At 61.9% G+C, this 19,817-nt stretch overlaps 1 protein-coding gene across 3 annotated transcripts; it reads left to right on the top strand.

The window, feature by feature from the left end:
• The first annotated feature begins 213 nt into the window (after positions 1-213).
• On the top strand, positions 214-6,558 carry LOC135579722 (uncharacterized). Of its 3 annotated transcripts, none has more exons than XM_065066566.1 (15): positions 214-947; positions 1,132-1,374; positions 2,079-2,700; positions 2,837-2,931; positions 3,060-3,151; positions 3,285-3,423; positions 3,591-3,779; positions 4,017-4,148; positions 4,351-4,428; positions 4,705-4,869; positions 5,023-5,144; positions 5,460-5,525; positions 5,636-5,774; positions 5,922-6,060; positions 6,345-6,558. In XM_065066566.1, exons 1-15 carry the CDS (start codon positions 573-575, stop codon positions 6,467-6,469), a joined length of 2,721 nt encoding a protein of 906 aa, XP_064922638.1. In that variant the 5' UTR covers positions 214-572; the 3' UTR covers positions 6,470-6,558. The 3 variants fall into 3 exon arrangements, with proteins under 3 accessions (XP_064922638.1, XP_064922639.1, XP_064922637.1); XM_065066567.1 differs by having other exon boundaries at positions 3,588-3,779; positions 5,925-6,060; XM_065066565.1 differs by having other exon boundaries at positions 216-947; positions 3,588-3,779.
• The last annotated feature ends 13,259 nt before the right edge of the window (positions 6,559-19,817 follow it).

The following is a 19,817-nucleotide window of genomic DNA, read 5'->3' as shown; positions in this document are numbered from 1 at the left end:
CACCAGCTGCATTGTGGGTGGTAAAGTGGGAAAGGCAGGAGGGAGCCTCAGCATCTCCCATCCCGTGGGTGACTTCATCACAAAGGACCAGGGCGGCGCCCGCTGGCTCCTGGGGCGGCTGTTGCCAGGCAACAGAGACACTATATTGTCCCCTGTCACCTGTGCCCCTTGCCCATTTGGTCACTGGCCGTGGTGGGATCACTTGCCATGGTGGGATCACTGTGGTGGTGGACTCATTTTGGCAGTTGGATTGCTTTCGTGGTGGGATCGCTATTGGTGGTTGCATCACTTTTGGTGGTAGGATCGCTACTGGTGGTTGAACCACTTCTGGTGGTTGAACTGCTGTTGGTGGTTTTATCACTTTCGGAACTTGGATCTGTTTGGCGACTGGATCACTTTCATCACTCGGATTGCTTTTGGCACTTGGATCTGTTTGGTGACTGGATCACTTTCTGTGGCAAGAAGGAGGAGGAGAAAGGCTGCTGGCTGCCCATCCCTCCAACATCATCTCCGGACAGAAGAGCTCCCGTCTTCCCACATCCAGTTCAGTGTTTTCGGGCAGAGCAGCAGCGATGGCCACACGTGGACTGCTGGAGATGCTGAACGCCGCCATGGGGACACCCCACTTGGGGGTTGTCGACTTGGTGGCACTGCACAAATTGCTTGAGGCCATCATCGGGCAGCTGGGCCAGCAGGAGCTGTCTGTCCTGGAGCCAGAGCAGAGCCCGACCCCCGGCCTGGCAAAGGATCAGGACAGCAAGGCCCAGCCTGGCCAGGAGAAGGAGGAGGATGGAGCCCTGGGCACAGGGCAGCACCTCTGGAAACCAAAGCAGCAGCTGGATGAGAAGGACACGCTGGAGGGGACCGGGAGCAACTCCAAGGTCTCCTCCGTGGCCAAGGAGGCCATGCCAAAAACAACGGAAGAGGAGAAGAGAGATGTCCCCAAGGTAGATGCTCTTGCTGGTCCCTGGGTGCTCCCCCACGAGACGCCCCCTCCTCCGGGCTCCGCGCTGCCGTCGTGCCGCCCTCAGCCCAAGGGCTGGGTTAAGCCCGAGCTCCCGCAGCAGAGCACAGCGGGGCCCAGGTCCCCAGGGACCCTCCCCTGGGCTCACCCCCCACCCGCTCTCCCAGAAAAGGGCTTCGCTCCAGGACCTGTGGGAGGAGATCAGCAAGTTTAAGGAGGCGCAGTCCAGCCTGGAACAGGACGTGCGGGAGATGAAGGAGGCCATGCAGGAGGCGCATTCTGGCCTGGAACAGGACATCCAGGAGGTGAAGGAGGCGCATGTTGGCCTGGCAGAGGACATGCATGCCCTGCAGGAGGCGCATTCCGGCCTGGCGGAGGACATCCAGGAGATCCAGGAGACGCTTGGCCTGGTGAGCATCCCCTGGTGCCCTGGGAGGGAGCTGGGCCCTCGTCCCTCCCCGCTCCTGCTGCCCTGTCACACTGTGCCCCTGCCCCACGGCCATCGGTGTCACCAGCGTGAAGGGCAGCAGGAGGGAAGATGGGAAGGGTGTCCCAGGAGTTGCTAAGGCACTTTTGAACTAGAGAGCCCTCAAAACAGAACCATGGGAGGGGCAGGAGGGGAGATAAAGTTCTGCCCATGCAATTCAGCCGCGGTCCCCAGGCACAGCCCTGCCCAGTGTCCCTCTGCCTCGTGCCCCAGTTCACTCGGGGATACTCTTTAAATCCCGCTCCCACATCTGAGCGGGTGTCCCTCTCCTCGCCCAGCTCCAGGGGAAGCCCCGGGACGCTGCCGGGCTGCGCAGGGACAGGAGGCGGCTGCGTCCCCCGCTCCCTCGGGGACACCAGCCCTCCTGCCTCGGGGCACAGCCTGTGGGCTGGGGTGCTGGGCAGTGATGCTGGGGGTTCCATCCCTGGGGATCCCATCCCTCTGGTTCCATGGCCGGGCTGACCCCGTGATCACTTTGCATTTGGGCTCTCGTTTTCAACACGAGTCTGGCCATGCAAGATGGTGGTTTGGGGACGGGGACTGGGGACATGGCGGGGGGTTCTGGGGTCTGTCCTCTAGGCTGCCCAGCTGCCAGTAAACCTGCTGCCTTTTGCCTCTTCTTCCCAGGAGGGTGGTGGGGGCCAGTCTGCCCCCGCTGAGCCCACCCAGGTGGCCATGGACAGCCAGGCCAGGAGGAGCTCAGCACTGGAGCCAAAGGGACGTGGGACACAGCCTGGGATGGAGACCAGCAAGGGGACTGCAGGGTCTGGCTCCCCGGGGATGCAAGCAGGGATACAGGGGCAACCAGCGACCCCTGTGAAGTTGTCAGGCGCTCCCTCCATTCACAAGAGGTCTATTGGTGCCAGCGCCACCACCCCGGGGATGCAGCCAGGATCCCCGGGCACCCAGGCCAGCACCTCCCTGGGGACACAACCAGGGGCCCCTGATGCCCAGGCCAGCACCGCGGGGATGCAGGCAGGATCCCCTGGGACCCACACCACCACCCCTGGGGTGCAGCCTGGGTCCTCCAGCTCCAAAGCCACCATCCCAGGGGATGCCCAAGAGCCGGCCAAGCCCTGGGGCTCCACCAGCACCTCAAGCTACGAGTCGGAGATGCGGGAGGTGCTGTCACAGGTTGGGCAGCTCGGCCAGCTCTGCGCTGGTCTGAAGGAACAGGTGGAGCAGCTTAAATCTACAAAAGCAGAAAGCGCAGATCTTGAGGACGTGCGCCGGCTCTTCCCAAAGGGAGGTGAGAGCACGGGGGGGCTGGCGGGGTTGTTTGGTGTGGGGACATCCTGGGTCAGGGGCTCGTCATGCTCAGAGCCTGGCCCCACGGGTGAGACCCCCTCACCGACAGCACATCCCCTTGCACCATGTCCCTCTAGGCCGGCAGAGCATCACCAGCATCCTGGCCGACCTCAGGTGCCAGGTGTCCTTCCTGCAGGACATGGCCAGGGCCCTCCACGGGGAGAAGGAGAAGGTGAGCCGGCAGCAGTCCCCGAGGGGCTGTGGGGACAGCAGTTTGGGCAGGGAGGGGGCAGCTGAAGGCTCCCCGTGCCAGAATGACACAGGGGGCTGTGCCCTCACCCCCACCACTGCCGTTCCCAGATCAGCAAGGTGGAGGATGCTCCCAGAAAGACGAGGGGGTCTGGAGCCGGTAGGAAAGCAGACGGCAGTGGCCAGATGACCCAACAGCCGCGGTAAAAGGATGGGAGAGGGTTTCCTACCTGCAGGGCTGTGAGGGAGCCTGGGGTCTGGGAACATCCCAGTTTGGGGGCCGAGGGACACCCCCACGAAGGCTAAGCCTGCCCCTGCCCCTGTCTCGCTGTCCAGGCCCAAGGGACAGAAGGTCAAGGCAGAGCGCAAGGAGCTGGGGAAGCAGCAGGAGCCAACCCAGGCCGAGCTGGAGCAGTTTGCGGCCAAGTACGTGAATAAGTTGGTGATGGAGGCAGCACAGCAGCTGCAGGCAGAGGTGAGGCCCGGGGGCAGCGCTCCCAGCCCCCGCTGGCTCGGGGGGGGTCCTGGCGGGGTCCCGGCCACGTCCCCTGGCTGGACGGGGCCATGGAGCCTCCACGGCACCTGGCCTTGTGGGCGGCATCCAGCCCGGCTCAGAGCTGATTCCTCCTCCCCTGCCAGCAGGTGGACGAGCCGAGGACGACGGCGCAGAGCGGGGGACACGAACACGCAGGGTGCCACGTCTGCAGCCCGGACACCAGGGTGCTGCTGGGGAAACTCCTCCAGCGCTGCGAGAAGCTCGAGGAGCAGGTGGAGTCCCTGGTCCAGAAGGCGGGCAGCAAGGTGGAGAGTCATCCGAAGTGGAGGAGACAGGTAAGAAGATGTGGTGTAGGGGGCTTGAGCTGCCAGGACCCCTCAGACATTTCAACGTGGGGGAGCCCCTCGCTGCCCCCCTAATTGGCTTGTGAGAGTCAGCAGCACGGAAGGGAACTAAAGCCTTGGAGCAAATGTCCTGCTTGCACTGAGGGCCCGTGGCCACCAGCCAAAATACCCTGGGTCTGTCCCCGCGGGGCAGCCACCCCCTTGCTCAGCACCGCCTTGTCCTCTTAGTCCCTGCAGCAGGACGAGCAACTCAAGTGCCTCCAGGCCAGCATCATGCAGCTACAAAAGGACTATGAGAAGTTGAGCTCGGCCCTTGCATACCTCCAGCAGGATCGTCAGCAGAAGCAGAATGACATCAAGGTGGGTGGCTGTAACCCGCAGGAGAGCCCAGGCTGGGACCCCAAGGGGTCTGTCCCCCTGCCACCCTGCTCGCAGCCCTGCACAGCTTCCCGATGCCTTTCCTGGAGGTTTCTGATGGGGTGGGGAGGCAGGGGGTGCTCGGCTGGCCGGGGGGCAGCTCCGACCCTGCCGTGGCATCACGGGCTGCTGTCTGCCTTGGAAGGCTCTGTCCCAGGCCCTGGGGAGGCTGGAGAAGAAGCAAGCAGACAAGGAGGAGATGCTGGTGCTGGGAATCGATGAGGTACGGGCTCGAGGGGCCCTGGTGCCAGCCAAGGGTGTCCCAGGCAGGGTGACAAACACCCCTTGTCCCTTGGGTGCCGGCTGGCAGAACCAGCCAGGGGGAGGGAGGACCCCTGGCGGGTCCCTTGCCAGGTCCCTCTGTGGCCCCGAGTCCCTTCGGCTGGTGGGACCAACCCCACGGGGGTGATGGGGTGAACAGGGCCACGTAGCCACTTCTCCCTCTCCCGTTGTCCCTGCATCCTGTCCCCACCGCTCTCCTGCCTTTCCCCGTTGCTAGAAAGCAGACAAAGCCGCCCTGGCTGACAAAGTCAGTCGCAGCCAGCTTGAGGCGTGCGAGGAGCGGCTGACCAAGATGATGGAGGAGGTGACGAGCCAGGTGACGGGCCAGGAGAAGGGCTGGCACCAGTTCCAGCGAGAGCTGCAGAGACAGATGGACTGCAAGGTGAGGGCTCGTCCCCTCCACGCAGAACTGGCACCTTGGGGGCCTGGCAGCCTAAGGCAGCATTCTTGCGAGGGTCCCCCCTCCCGGCTGTGCCCCAGGGGACCGCCATGTCCCATCCTGGGGTAGCTGGCTGAGGGTGTCACCCGTCCACAGCTGGACCGCCGGGAGCTGGGGGCGTTCCGGCAGCAGCAGGAGGAGCGGTGGAAGAGCCTCAGCGGGCAGCTCCAGGAGAAGGCGCTGCAGGCAGAGCGTGACGATGCCGCTGGGATTAGGAAGTGAGTGCGATGGGGACAGTGGTGGCTTTGGCAGTGCTGGCCCTGTTCCTGCTGGCTGTCCCGGCTCGTGCCGGTGTGGTACCTGGCGTGGGAGCCACGTGGGCAGCGCCCCTGGGGATGCTGAGCAAGTGGCTGTGCCTTGTGCTCCTGCCAGCTGCAGCTTCGCAGCGATAGAGGCGGCACAATGAGGGGGCACGCGCGGGAGGAGCCCTCCTGAACCAGTCTTGGGGGGTGGGTGCAGAGGCGTTTTGTGGCAGGTGTGCAGGTGGGGCTGTGCCCCCCAGGAGCTCCCCAGCCCTTTTCTCCCCCCTCCAGGCAGCTGCTGCCCGGTTTCCATTGCCTGTCCTGTGACCGGCCCCTCAACATGCTGGCACCTGGACCGTGAGTAACTGCCCCCTGAACAGGGAGCAGCCCCCGACCCCTCCTGGCGTCGAGTGACACACGGGGTGCCACCTGCCGGGCACTGAGCACCCCCATGTCCTGTCCCACAGGGAGCGGACGGGCGAGTGTAGATACCCCACTGTTCCGCGGAGCTGCGGAGGCCCACACACCGTCACGCCCCCGCGTTTCCAGCCCAAACCGCCCAGCACCCCACGGCCATCCAAACCCAGTGCCCGCAGCCCCAACAAGGTAGGGATGACAGAGGTGGGGAGGGGGATGCTGAGCCTGCGGGGGGATCTGTGCCTCAGTTTCCCCGGGGAGAGCTGGCTGGGGGAGGGTTGCTGGGGGATGCGGAACGGGGCCCCGTGTTTGGGTCACACGCTCTCCCCTTCCCAGAAGGACGCGATGCAGCTGTCGGGCCAGGACGGCACTGATGGGAACCAGCAGGACGAGCAGCTCTCCATGATGGGGGGCTCTGAGCTGCCCACAATGCCAAGGGCCACCCCAGACACCCCGACCTCCAGGAACCGGCCAAGTATGGCCCTGTCAGGGCACCGGGGGGCAGAGGACACCCCGCTGTCTGGGGGGACGGGTCTGTGCCCACAGCTGGGCGGGGTGGGAGGGGGGTCTGGGGTCTGGGCTGGGCTGTGGGGGCAGCACTGGCTGCTGGGGCAGCCGGTCCTCGTGGTGGAGCTGGAGGGAGCTGGGGGCACATGGGGGGTGGTGCTGGGCAGTGTGGGACAACAGCCTGTGTGCTTCAGGGTGGGGGCAGGACCCTGTTGGTGGGTGTCTGTGGCTGACCCTGCCCCTCGCCCCCAGGCACCCGCTCCTCGCTGAGATCAGCCGTGCTGCAGCACCTACCAGTCTCGTCTCCCAGACGCTTCACCCTGGCACCGCAGCTGCTGCCGCCCATCCCGCCCCCCCGCCGTGAACCAACCCCCTGACAGCCGGGCAGGACGGGGTCCCGGCCCCGGTCCCACCGCCCCGGGCACTGAGCAGGCAGCGGCTGCAATAAATGGCGATGGGAAACCAAGCACCGGTGTGGTCTGAGAGGAGTCCCTGGGGCAGGATGGCAGAAAGCCCCGCTGTGTTTGCTTTTTCAGGAGAAAAATAAGTGCTAAAAAGGCGCTTTGGGGGTGCCCAGGTGGATCCAGTTGGTATCCAGGCCCCCCCAGAAGGAGCACGGGGAGCAAACCAGTGGGCACCAGGGCAGAGCCAGCAGAGGCCCATCCTGCCCCCGGGTGGGGCTGAGGTGTCCATGGGCTTCAGAAGCACCCCTGGGACTAACTGGGGGGACGGGGTGAGGGGGGAACCAGGGGGCTGTGCAAGAAGCCGGGCTGGCTGTCGGCAGCCGGAGGAGGGGAGCGCTTTGCGCTTTGCTCTGGGTCGGGGGATCCAGAACTGGGGGGACGCAGCAGCTTCGTGCCCCGCCCCGGGGTGCCCACGGCCGCCGTGTCGCAGCGCTTTGCAGTCGCAGGAAAGCACCGGGCAGCTCTAGTTGATGGACGCTCTGGTCATGCCCACACCCCCCGGCTGACAGACGGGGCCCTCGTTTAATGAAACGCCTCGGACCAGAGAAGCTTCTAGAGCACTGACCATATACGGGCCCAGCTCGGATTCCCTTGGGCTTTAAAAGGAGCCTATGGGAGCTTCTGGCAGTTTGTGTGCGGGGCTGTGGGGCAGAGGGTTGTCCTCAGACAATAGGGAACAGAGAACAGGGAAAATGGTTTACTCACACCTGGGAGTCCTAAAGCAGGGGCTGACATCAAAGCCTTTTTAAGTTCTTAAAGGTTCGTGTGGCTTCCTTATTGCATTGCAGGTGTCTCTGGTCCACAGGGTCCAGGTCACGCACGTCTCCTTGGTTCTAGTAGTGATTAAAATGTCATCCACATATTGTAGCATCTGTCCCTCATCAGACGGGGCTTCCAGGCCAGGCGGCGACTGTCCCCCCGCTTCAGCCCCCGCGGGCGGCGAGCCCAGAGGAGAGGAGCTGCAGCTCCAGCTCCAGCAGCCACCGCTTTCCCCCCCGACACCTTTTTCTGCCGCTTTAGCAGCCAGTCAGCTTTTTACTTCTTTTCTTCTGGCCGCAGCTTATGGGGGGGGAGCTGCCGGGCCTGAACTTCATGTTCAAACTTCACAGCACAGGCTTGGGCTCCTCTTGCCCTTTTTCTTCATTTAATTCCTGTGACTATAAACTTTATATGCAATTTCAGTTAGCTGAGCAATACTTACATCCCTCAGCTCCTACCTTCTGTAATTTCTTACGGATGTCAATAAACAGCATATTAAGCGTCAATCCCTTCCATTAATTTTAGATCCAAATCAATGTGTCCGCAGAACAACACTAACTGCAATACAGCTAACCCAGAATTTCACATTCAAATCACTTCCCCCACTAATTTACTCGCACGTGCACAGATGCATCTGAAGGGGGAGCAAGGTGGTACTTTAGTAATGGAACCGGTTCTCATTTTGTAATTACCTCCCCAAACAAATTCTTTTGATACCAAATATAAATATATGACATAAATATTGCTCCTGCTAACGTTGTCGGCGCGGCTTCTTTCCTCAGTGGATCCGTCTGGCAGTCCGTGGCCCACGGTTGCTCGGCAACAGCAGAAGCGGATTGAAGGGACCGGCCGCTGGAGGATGCCGAAGCCTCCCGGGTCAGCGGTGGGAGCAGCTTTGCGTAAAGCGAGGGGTACGTGAAGCCGGGCGTGCGGTGCCGACCGCCCAGCAGGTAAGGGAAGCTAAAGCTTTACCTCCAGGGACTTCTGCCCAGAAAGCTGAAGCAATTGCTCTCGCGTGAGCTGTAGAGTTACGCAAAGAGAAGAAGATTAGTAGCTGCACTGATTCTAAGCAGGTTTCTTGAAGGGTGCGGGCCCTTGAAGCCGTTTGAAAAGAATAAAGTGTATTAACGGCACAAGGGAGGCAGATTAAACGTGATGCTCCGGTTGCTGGAAGCTGTGCTGTTGCTAGGAGAGTTGCCGTCACGCGTTGCAACGGGCCTCAGAAGGGAAACGCTGCTCAGGAAACTGGCCATAAATTGGCAGGCGCCGCTGTCAAACCAGCCACCGAAAGGACAGAGACCGGTACGGAAGCCGCGTCTCTGAGCCCAGGTGGCCGTGTCCTCCAGCCAACGTCAGGAAACTGTAACAGAGGGTAAGCAATTAATAGGAGATTAATAGCCCGATCAGAATTAGGGTCCAAAGGAGCCGTCACCGGCGACGGGAGAGCAGCGGCGCCTCGCGGCGCGAGGAGCTGACGCGCTCTGTCGAGATCGGACGAACAGGTAAGAGCGAATTTAGAAGCTCTGTGCGAACGAGGCAATGGGAAACGTGCCTAGAAAACCATCTTGATGGTGCACGCGGGGTACAGACAAGAGCAGCCGGACGAGGGAAACGTACCAGGACAACCCTGGCAAAGGGAGTTCTCCGAGCTGCCTGGAAAAGGGGGGTGTCGATACCGGCCGGCACGAACGGCTCCCTTCTCGGGTCGGCCGGAAGCGTTGCCGTGCCGGGGGGCGGCTGCCGGCCTGCGGGCCGGGGCTGCGGCTGTTTGGGGCGCTGCCCCCGCTTTGTTTTCCTCGGGGAGCCCCCCCACGTTCGGGGGCTTGTGGGACGTGCACGTGCGAATGACACGGTGTTCCCAGCTGCTCTGTTCTCTGCCTTGTTTTTCCAGACGCCTGTCCCTGTTTTCTCTTCCCGCTTTTGAAGAGAAGCTGCCGAGTCAGCGTACGCTGCGGTGAAGTTCTACAAGATGCGGCCCTCAGGAACCGGTTGACGTGAGGGAAATGCTTTCTGACCGCCTGCGCGGTGAGGGGACGTTTTTCACCTTTTAGCTCCTTCTGCACGACAAGAGGGAGACGGAAGGTTAAGTAACACGTTGTTTAGGAGCTGAGAGCTTAGTTTGTATTTAACTAATAATTAAGAGACGTGTTGTCAGCGAGAAACTAAACGATTACAACTAACCTCATCAAATGAAGTAAAGACAGGCCAGCCAGGCGTGGTGGTGGAGTTGCTCTCTATGTGAGAGAGCAGCTACAGTGTACTAAATTCTGCCCAGGAGCGGATGAGGAGCGAGTTGAGAGTGTATGGGTCAGGATCAAGGGGCAGGCTGGCAGGGGTGACACTGCTGTGGGCGTCTGTTACAGGCCACCAGATCAGGCTGAGGAAGTTGATGAGGCCTTCTATGGGCAGCTGAGAGCGGCCTCACGGTCACAGGCCCTGGTTGTTGTGGGGGATTTTAAGTTCCCTGGTGTTTGCTGGAAGGACCGTTCAGCCAGCCAGCCACAGTCCAGGAGGTTCCTGCCGTGCATCGGTGAGAACCGCCTCATGCAGGTGGTGGAGGAGCCGACTGGGAGAGGTGCACTGCTGGATCTCATCCTCGCTAGCAAGGAGGGTCTGGTCGAAGCAGTAAAGGTTGAGGGCTGCCTGGGCTGCAGTGACCACGAGAAGGTGGAGTTCAGCATCTTGGGTGGCAGGAACAGAACAGCAAGTAGAATTGCAGCCCTGGACTTTAGCAGGGCTAACTTTGGCCTTTTCAAGCAATTGCTGGGGGAAATCCCACGGGCAAGACTGCTTGAAGGAAAAGGGGCCCGAGATAGCTGGGTTGCATTCAGAGATTGCTTCTTCCACGCTCAGGATCAGAGCATCCCCACACGAAGGGAGTCAAGGAAGGGAGCCAGGAGGCCTGCGTGGTTGAACAGGGACCTGTTGGGTATGCTCAAGCAGAAGAGGAGAGTTTGCAGGTCATGGAGGCAGGGGCTGGCCACTTGGGAGGAATATAAGGCTGCTGTTAGAGGATGCAGGAAGGCAGCTAGGATAGCCAAGGCCCCCTAGAATTACAGCTGGCGAGAGGGGTCAAGGACAGCAAAAAGAACTTTTTCAAATCCATAGCAGATAAAACTAACACCAGAGGCAATGTAGGCCCACTGATGAACGGGGTGGGTGCCCTGGTGGCAGAAGATACAGAGGAGGCAGAATTCCTGAATGCCTTCTTTGTCTCTGTCTGCTCTGCCGGAGGCCGTCCTGGGGAGCCCTGTACCCCTGAGACCCCGGATGAAGCCAGGTCAGTGGAGGAGTTTGCTTTAGTCGATGAGGACTGGGTTAGGGAGCAATTAAATAGTCTGGACATCCATAAATCCACGGGTCCGGATGGGATGCACCCGCGGGTGCTGAGGGAGCCGGCTGAAGTCACTGCTGGACCGCTCTCCGTCATCTTTGCCAAGTCTTGGGAAACGGGGGAGGTGCCCGAGGACTGGAGGAAAGCAAATGTCACTGCAGTCTTCAAAAAGGGCAAGAAGGAGGACCCGGGTAATTACAGACCGGTCAGCCTCACCTCTGTCCCTGGGAAAGTAATGGAACAGCTTCGTCTGGACAATAGAGCAGTGAGGTGGGTTGCAAACTGGCTTAAGGAGAGAAGCCAGAGAGCGGTAGTCAATGGTGCGGAGTCCAGCTGGAGGCCAGTATCCAGTGCAGTGCCTCAGGGGTCAGCGCTGGGGCCAATGTTATTCAGTATATTCATTAACGATTTGGACGAGGGAATAGAGTGCACTATCGGCAAGTTTGCTGATGACACCAAGCTGGGAGGGGTGGCTGACACGCCAGAAGGCTGTGCTGCCATCAGAGACCTGGACAGGCTGGAGAGTTGGGCGGGGAATAACCTGATGAAATTTGACAAGGGCAAGTGTAGAGTCCTGCACCTGGGCAGGAACAACCCCAGGTTCCAGTATAGGTTGGGAAATTACGTATTAGAGAGCAGTGGAGGGGAAAGGGACCTGGGGCTCCTGGTGGACAACAGGATGACCATGAGCCAGCCCTGGGCCCTTGTGGCCAGGAAGGCCAATGGCATCCTGGGGTGTATTAGAAGGGGGGTGGTTAGTAGGTGGAGAGAGGTTCTCCTTCCCCTCTGCTCCGCCCTGGTGAGACCACATCTGGAATATTGTGTCCAGTTCTGGGCCCCTCAGTTCCAGCAGGACAGGGAACTGCTGGAGAGGGTCCAGCGTAGGGCAACGAAGATGATTAAGGGAGTGGAGCATCTCCCGTGTGAGGAAAGGCTGAGGGAGCTGGGGCTCTTTAGTTTGGAGAAGAGGAGACTAAGGGGGGACCTTATCAATGTTTATAAATACATAAAGGGTGAGTGCCATGAGGATGGAGCCAGGCTCTTCTCGGTGACAAACAACGACAGGACAAGGGGTAATGGGATCAAGCTGGAACACAAGAGGTTCCGCTTAAATTTGAGAAGAAACTTCTTCTCAGTGAGGGTGGCAGAGCCTGGAACAGGCTGCCCAGGGAGGTTGCGGAGCCTCCTTCTCTGGAGACATTCAAAACCCGCCTGGACATGCTCCTGTGCGACCTCACCTGGGCGTTCCTGCTCCATGGGGGGATTGGACTGGATGATCTTTTGAGGTCCCTTCCCGTCCCAAACATACAGTGATACTGTGAAGAATGCGGCTTAGCAGCGCTGCTGACTCTGCCGTCCCGTTCCCTTCCCCGTTTCAGCCGGCGAGGCGGCCGGAGGACCCGCTCTGTGCGGCCGCGGGGCCCGCGGAGTCGAGGGCTCTGTCGGCGCGCCCCGGGGGTTTCTCTGGAGAGACTCCTCGTCTCGGTCGCGTCGCGGCGGGGACGGACGAGGACCTCTGGCGAGGGGTCTTTCTGCGCTGGGAGCCGGGACCGGGCACGCGCTCGCGGGGCGTCCGTAAGTCGCGGTACGGAATTTAGGCAGGATAGCGCGCACGGGCTTGCGAGCGCCTTACAGGCGTGCGGTGGTTGCTCGTGCGGCCAGCTTTTGGTGTCGGTTGTTCCGGCGCTCCGTCGCGGTGTAGAGCCGGCCCCGTACGTAGCGCTGAGGCGTACCGCAGTTCGGTTTGATTCTCGGATAGGCCTCGGCTCTGACTGTGCACTCGAACGCCAAAACCTACAGCGGAAGCTGCGGTGGCTTTAGCGTGCAAGGGGCGCGAGCGCCGTGAAGCCGCCCGTGTGGCCGAGCGTCCCGATCGCGGCGCTGAGCGTTAGGCGGACTTGAGCCGCGTGCCGGAATTGTTTTGTTTTGGAGAGGGCGGGATAAACTTGGAGCACAACTTGTGAGGGCGGTACGTCGTGGGCAGGTTTTAGTATTGCCTGTGGAGTGCCGCTAGAAGCGTTCGTAGTTCTTGCTTGTCTCTGTTACAAGATGAGCCGTGTCGTCCTGCGTGACGCGTAACGGGAGGACGGCGCGGTAGCGGTGCTCTGCACAAGAGCCCGTTGGGGGGTATTTTAGCTCGCGGGAAAGGGATTGGGGAACCACCTGGTGGGAATGCGAGGAGAGCAGCCCTGGCGAAACCTGAGGAGCCGAGGCCGTTGTATAAATTGGACAAGGAAGGAAAGGCTGCGGGCAAAGCGCGGTACTGCACCCGGCCGCCCCAACGCGGTGCCGCGGCGCGCCTCGGTGCTGCCGCCCTGTGGCGAAACTCGGGTACTGCAGCGCCCGGCAAGGGGGGGGGCAGAGACGCCGATCGAGCCGCGGGAGTTCGCGGTCGGGTCTGTGCGTGCCGGTGTCCGTCCCCCCGACGGGGGTCAGGTCCCCATTGGTGTGCAAACGACACCCCTCCCTCGATGGCTCCTTAGGAGGGTTAATCCCAGTCCTCGTTCTTTTGGCAGCGGCGGGTCTGTGACCTCGCGGGAAGCCCAGGCTGCTGCACAGAGCTCGTCGGGAGCGGGAGCCGCGGAGGCGGGGGGCCTCGACGAGCCAGAGCTGCGTCAGACGGAGGGGGGCGCGCACGCTGCCCGGGGGCCGCGTCCGGCGGAGCCGAAGTGACCTGCGGCGGCAACGAGCGGGAGCCGCTCGGAGCTGGAGCGGCCGTTGGCCGCGCCTTCCCTGGGGAGGTGAGCGCGGGGAGCCCGGCCTCTCTCTCCCTCGGGGATTAAACCCGCGCCCGTCCGCGCCCTTCCCGGGGGCGGCGGCGAGGCGGGTTCCCCCGGCTCTCCCGGGGCGGCCCCGCTGCCGGGGGGCGCGGGCGAGGCGGCGGCAGCGCCTCCTCGGTGCCGGGGGGCGGAGGGGAGAGAGACCTGCCGGCCGGAGCCGCGCGGCCCCTCGGGCAGGGCGCTCCCGGTCTCTGGGCCGCAGGCCGGGGGCGGCAGACGGGTTCAGGTGCTCTGGCCTGCTTTTTAGCCAGCGTGGCCTTCTCCGCGCCGTGAAGAAAATCCCGCGCGGTCGATTCCGCTCGCCGCTCGGGAGATGCCGCGTCTCTGGGGCCGTGGACTGGGGAAGAACGTTTGCGAGTTGGAGGGCGCTACAAGATATTCCGCGGGGAAGCCGGAGAAGAGGCAAATTGGCTGCCAGTGGAGTTGCGTTCCTTCGGTTTAGGACGTTCAGCTTGTCCTTCCAGAGAAGGAGCAGTCGTGGGTAGGGCCGAGAGAGGCTTTTAGGCGCGTGATCGGAATTGGAGCCAAATGGCACTCGACGTTGCCGCCGTGGGTCTTGGCTTTCAGTGGTTTCCCCGCGGCTGCCTGGTGTTTGGGAGCTCGGAGCGGGCATTTTTTTTCCCCCAAGGAGAGGCTGTGCTTGAAACAGAACTTGCTTGAAGAAGACAGACGAGGCGGGTGAGGATGCAGAGCGGGCCAATCAGATCGCTCGGGAGGGCTGGAGGGGCGGAGCGCCGATAGGCGGGGAGAATGGCAATTGATGTGCGTAGGCAGCCAATGAGGTTGCCGGGGGGGCGGGCGTTGCGGTGTCCGTACTGCGCATGCCCAACTTGCGTAGTCCTCAGTCAGGTCCGACGCTGAGGCGGGCACCTGGGGGCGGAGCGCGGGAAGGAGCATCCAATAGGAGGACGGCGCGGCGGGGTGGAAAGCAGCCAATCAGAGCGCGCCGTCTCAATCCCGTTTGAACAGCTGCCTCCCTGGCAAACGCGTCCGTGGGGTCCCGGGGCGGGTAGCGGGAGTTAACGGGGAAACGGGGGTCGGGGCGAGGGAGGGGAGGCTGTGGAGCGCTCATTTTGGCCTCTCCGTCCCTTTTGCCTCTCTCTCCCTCTCTCTGTGTCTCCTTGTCTTGCTCCCTGTCCCTGTCTTTCTCTGGTAAGCTGACCTGCTCTTTGCCCTTCTTTTTTTGTGGAATCACAGGCTCCTTCTGCTTGGAAAAGACACGTGCAGTTTTAAATTTGGGTTTGAATTCTAGGGTTTTTTTTCCCCCATTAGCGTAAGTGGACGGCACGTTGTCCTGTGGCTCAATCCCCGTTCTGTTCCGTGGAGCCTTCAGTTTAGGATTTTCAGGTAAGACAGTTTGTCCTTCCAGAACAGGAGCAGTCACCGGTAGGACCGAGAGAGGCTTTTAAGCGCGTGATCAGAACTGAAGCCAAATGGCACTTGACGTTGCCGCTGTGGGTCTTGGCTTTCACTGGTTTCCCCGCGGCTCCCTGGTGTTGGGGAGCTCGGAGCGGGCACGTTTTTTTCCCCGAGGGGAGGCTGTGCTTAAAAAAGAACGTGTTTCCTCAGAGAAGTGCAAGTCCGTGTGCGTAAGACAGACAAAAACCCCAGCCAGCCTAGTCAAGTTCTGAGCGTGCGTCTGTCAGGCGGCTGCTTTACGTTGAGGAGCGCACGGCCGTGCAATGGTAAGGGCGAAGGGCAACGCAAGACAGAAGGGTTTTTCCTGCTGCGGGTGACCAGCCGCCCCCCTTTTCCGCGTGAAGCAGAGGAGCGCGGTTCGTTGTCGCCTTTTAAACGCGGCGGCGGCGGCGGCAAGCCGCGCGGCCGGAGGGCGCGGGGTGCGGGGGGGGGTCCCGGCAGGGCGGCGAGCCGGCGGGTGAGGATGCAGAGCGGGCCAATCAGTTGGCGCGGGAGGGCTGGAGGAGCGGAGCGGTGGTTGGCTGCCTAGGCACGTCAGTTGCCTTTCTGTCTGCCAATCAGATTGCCGGGGGGGCGGGCGTCGAGGGCTGTGTACTGCGCATGCCCCAAAGATCGAGCGCTGATAGGCGGAGAGATGCTGATTGGCGTGACGCCCGCAGCCAATGATGTTGCTGAAGGGGCGGGCTTTGCGGCGTCCCTACTGCGCATGCCCCAGCCGCGATCGCTGATAGACGGCGAGAGAGGTGATTGACGTGTCCCGGGGAGCCAACCGGGATGCGGCAAGGGGCGGGTGCTGCGGTCTCCCTAGTGCGCATGCCCAAACCGCGAGCGCTGATAGGCGGCGAGAGAGGTGATTGACGTGTCCCGGGGAGCCAACCGGGATGCGGCAAGGGGCGGGAGCTGCGGTCTCCCTACTGCGCATGCCCCAATCGCGAGCTCTGATAGGCGGGGAGAGAGGTGATTGAAGTGTCCCGGGGAGCCAACCGGGATGCGGCAAGGGGCGGGAGCTGCGATCTCCCTACTGCGCATGCCCAAACCGCGAGCGCTGATAGGTCCGCGGTGTCTCGGTGCCGCGCCGTGGGGGGAGACCGGGAGCGAACGGGAACGGGGGTCGGGGCGGCTGCGGAGCGCTCGCTGCGGCCGGCGCCCGGGCATCGGGAGGCGGGCGGCTCAGGGCCGCCCTTCGTGAGGTTTCCCGGAGGCGGCAGGAGGGCGGAGGGGAAGGAGGGGACAGCCGGGGACCTCCCGCCGCGGGCGTCTCCGGGGCGCGGCGGCTGTCGGTGCCCGCGGAGCCCGGCGGGACGGCGGGGGCGCGCGAGGGGAACGGAGCGGGGAAAGAGGCGGCAGGTGAGTGCGGCAGCGGCGAGGGTGACCGTGCCGTTGGAACGGGGGGAGCGGGAGGGGCCGGCGCGGCGCGGCGCGGAGGCGTTCGGTTCCGGTTCCCCCCCCCCCCCCCGCCCTTACGGCCGCGCTGGCGAAGCTGCTGGGAGGCGTGCGGTCCGGAGCCGCGTCTCCCTCCGGCGCAGCGCCCGTGCCCGGTGCGGCAGCCCCTCCGGGAGCGGCGCAGCCCCCGTCGGTCGCGGGGACGGTAACAAGCAGAGCTAAGGCGCGGTTGCGGGCGGGCTGGGTGGCGTGGCGAGCGGGGCGCCGCTCCGGCGGGACCTCGGGGCGAGCCCCGGCGGGTTCCGTGTCCTGCGGGCGCGGCTTTCGCGCCGCGGCTCTCTCTGTGCGCTTTTTTGTTTGGTCGCGTTTGTTTTTTGGGTGTTTTTTGGCGGGATTCCCGCGAAACGCGGCACGACCGCTCGCCCGGGGCTGCCGCGGCGGGTCTCAGTGGCGCCGTCCTGTGGGCAAAGCGCGGTACTGCACCCGGCCGCCCCAACGCGGTGCCGCGGCGCGCCTCGGTGCTGCCGCCCTGTGGCGAAACTCGGGTACTGCAGCGCACGGCAAGGGGGGGGGCAGAGACGCCGATCGAGCCGCGGGGGTTCGCGGTCGGGTCTGTGCGTGCCGGTGTCCGTCCCCCCGACGGGGGTCAGGTCCCCATTGGTGTGCAAACGACATCCCTCCCTCGGTGCCTCCTTAAACGTTTAACGATGTAAATATTGCTCCTGCTAACGTTGTCGGCGCGGCTTCTTTCCTCAGTGGATCCATCCGGCAGTCGGTGGCCCGCGGTTGCTCGGCAACAGCAGAAGCGGATTGAAGGGACCGGCCGCTGGAGGATGCCGAAGCCTCCCGGGTCAGCGGTGGGAGCAGCTTTGCGTAAAGCGAGGGGTACGTGAAGCCGGGCGTGCGGTGCCGACCGCCCAGCAGGTAAGGGAAGCTAAAGCTTTACCTCCAGGGACTTCTGCCCAGAAAGCTGAAGCAATTGCTCTCGCGTGAGCTGTAGAGTTACGCAAAGAGAAGAAGATTAGTGGCTGCACTGATTCTAAGCAGGTTTCTTGAAGGGTGCGGGCCCTCGAAGCCGTTTGAAAAGAATAAAGTGTGTTAACGGCACAAGGGAGGCAGATTAAACGTGATGCTCCGGTTGCTGGAAGCTGTGCTGTTGCTAGGAGAGTTGCCGTCACGCGTTGCAACGGGCCTCAGAAGGGAAACGCTGCTCAGGAAACTGGCCATAAATTGGCAGGCGCCGCTGTCAAACCAGCCACCGAGAGGACAGAGACCGGTACGGAAGCCGCGTCTCTGAGCCCAGGTGGCCGTGTCCTCCAGCCAACGTCAGGGAACTGTAACAAAGAGGGTAAGCAATTAATAGGAGATTTATAGCCCGATCAGAATTAGGGTCCAAAGGAGCCGTCACCGGCGACGGGAGAGCAGCGGCGCCTCGCGGCGCGAGGAGCTGAAGCGCTCTGTCGAGATCGGACGAACAGGTAAGAGCGAATTTAGAAGCTCTGTGCGAACGAGGCAATGGGAAACGTGCCTAGAAAACCATCTTGATGGTGCACACGGGGTACAGACAAGAGCAGCCGGACGAGGGAAACGTACCAGGACAACCCTGGCAAAGGGAGTTCTCCGAGCTGCCTGGAAAAGGGGGGTGTCGATACCGGCCGGCACGAACGGCTCCCTTCTCGGGTCGGCCGGAAGCGTTGCCGTGCCGGGGGGCGGCTGCCGGCCTGCGGGCCGGGGCTGCGGCTGTTTGGGGCGCTGCCCCCGCTTTGTTTTCCTCGGGGAGCCCCCCCACGTTCGGGGGCTTGTGGGACGTGCACGTGCGAATGACACGGTGTTCCCAGCTGCTCTGTTCTCTGCCTTGTTTTTCCAGACGCCTGTCCCTGTTTTCTCTTCCCGCTTTTGAAGAGAAGCTGCCGAGTCAGCGTACGCTGCGGTGAAGTTCTACAAGATGCGGCCCTCAGGAACCGGTTGACGTGAGGGAAATGCTTTCTGACCGCCTGCGCGGTGAGGGGATGTTTTTCACCTTTTAGCTCCTTCTGCACGACAAGAGGGAGACGGAAGGTTAAGTAACACGTTGTTTAGGAGCTGAGAGCTTAGTTTGTATTTAACTAATAATTAAGAGACGTGTTGTCAGCGAGAAACTAAACGATTACAACTAACCTCATCAAATGAAGTAAAGACAGGCCAGCCAGGCGTGGTGGTGGAGTTGCTCTCTATGTGAGAGAGCAGCTACAGTGTACTAAATTCTGCCCAGGAGCGGATGAGGAGCGAGTTGAGAGTGTATGGGTCAGGATCAAGGGGCAGGCTGGCAGGGGTGACACTGCTGTGGGCGTCTGTTACAGGCCACCAGATCAGGCTGAGGAAGTTGATGAGGCCTTCTATGGGCAGCTGAGAGCGGCCTCACGGTCACAGGCCCTGGTTGTTGTGGGGGATTTTAAGTTCCCTGGTGTTTGCTGGAAGGACCGTTCAGCCAGCCAGCCACAGTCCAGGAGGTTCCTGCCGTGCATCGGTGAGAACCGCCTCATGCAGGTGGTGGAGGAGCCGACTGGGAGAGGTGCACTGCTGGATCTCATCCTCGCTAGCAAGGAGGGTCTGGTCGAAGCAGTAAAGGTTGAGGGCTGCCTGGGCTGCAGTGACCACGAGAAGGTGGAGTTCAGCATCTTGGGTGGCAGGAACAGAACAGCAAGTAGAATTGCAGCCCTGGACTTTAGCAGGGCTAACTTTGGCCTTTTCAAGCAATTGCTGGGGGAAATCCCACGGGCAAGACTGCTTGAAGGAAAAGGGGCCCGAGATAGCTGGGTTGCATTCAGAGATTGCTTCTTCCACGCTCAGGATCAGAGCATCCCCACACGAAGGGAGTCAAGGAAGGGAGCCAGGAGGCCTGCGTGGTTGAACAGGGACCTGTTGGGTATGCTCAAGCAGAAGAGGAGAGTTTGCAGGTCATGGAGGCAGGGGCTGGTCACTTGGGAGGAATATAAGGCTGCTGTTAGAGGATGCAGGAAGGCAGCTAGGATAGCCAAGGCCCCCTAGAATTACAGCTGGCGAGAGGGGTCAAGGACAGCAAAAAGAACTTTTTCAAATCCATAGCAGATAAAACTAACACCAGAGGCAATGTAGGCCCACTGATGAACGGGGTGGGTGCCCTGGTGGCAGAAGATACAGAGGAGGCAGAATTCCTGAATGCCTTCTTTGTCTCTGTCTGCTCTGCCGGAGGCCGTCCTGGGGAGCCCTGTACCCCTGAGACCCCGGATGAAGCCAGGTCAGTGGAGGAGTTTGCTTTAGTCGATGAGGACTGGGTTAGGGAGCAATTAAATAGTCTGGACATCCATAAATCCACGGGTCCGGATGGGATGCACCCGCGGGTGCTGAGGGAGCCGGCTGAAGTCACTGCTGGACCGCTCTCCGTCATCTTTGCCAAGTCTTGGGAAACGGGGGAGGTGCCCGAGGACTGGAGGAAAGCAAATGTCACTGCAGTCTTCAAAAAGGGCAAGAAGGAGGACCCGGGTAATTACAGACCGGTCAGCCTCACCTCTGTCCCTGGGAAAGTAATGGAACAGCTTCGTCTGGACAATAGAGCAGTGAGGTGGGT

Source organism: Columba livia, chromosome 6, assembly GCF_036013475.1.
Source record: "Columba livia isolate bColLiv1 breed racing homer chromosome 6, bColLiv1.pat.W.v2, whole genome shotgun sequence".
Classification (NCBI taxonomy): domain Eukaryota; kingdom Metazoa; phylum Chordata; class Aves; order Columbiformes; family Columbidae; genus Columba; species Columba livia.
This window is presented reverse-complemented; position numbering and strand designations above follow the sequence as displayed.

Excerpts from the sequence above, each read along its gene's own strand:
- LOC135579722 (XM_065066565.1), top strand. The coding sequence starts at position 573 with ATGGCCACACGTGGACTGCTGGAGATGCTGAACGCCGCCATGGGGACA. Across the intron at positions 2,932-3,059 it reads TCCACGGGGAGAAGGAGAAG|ATCAGCAAGGTGGAGGATGC; the intron begins GTGAGCCGGCAG and ends TGCCGTTCCCAG. Across the intron at positions 4,149-4,350 it reads AGAAGCAGAATGACATCAAG|GCTCTGTCCCAGGCCCTGGG; the intron begins GTGGGTGGCTGT and ends CTGCCTTGGAAG.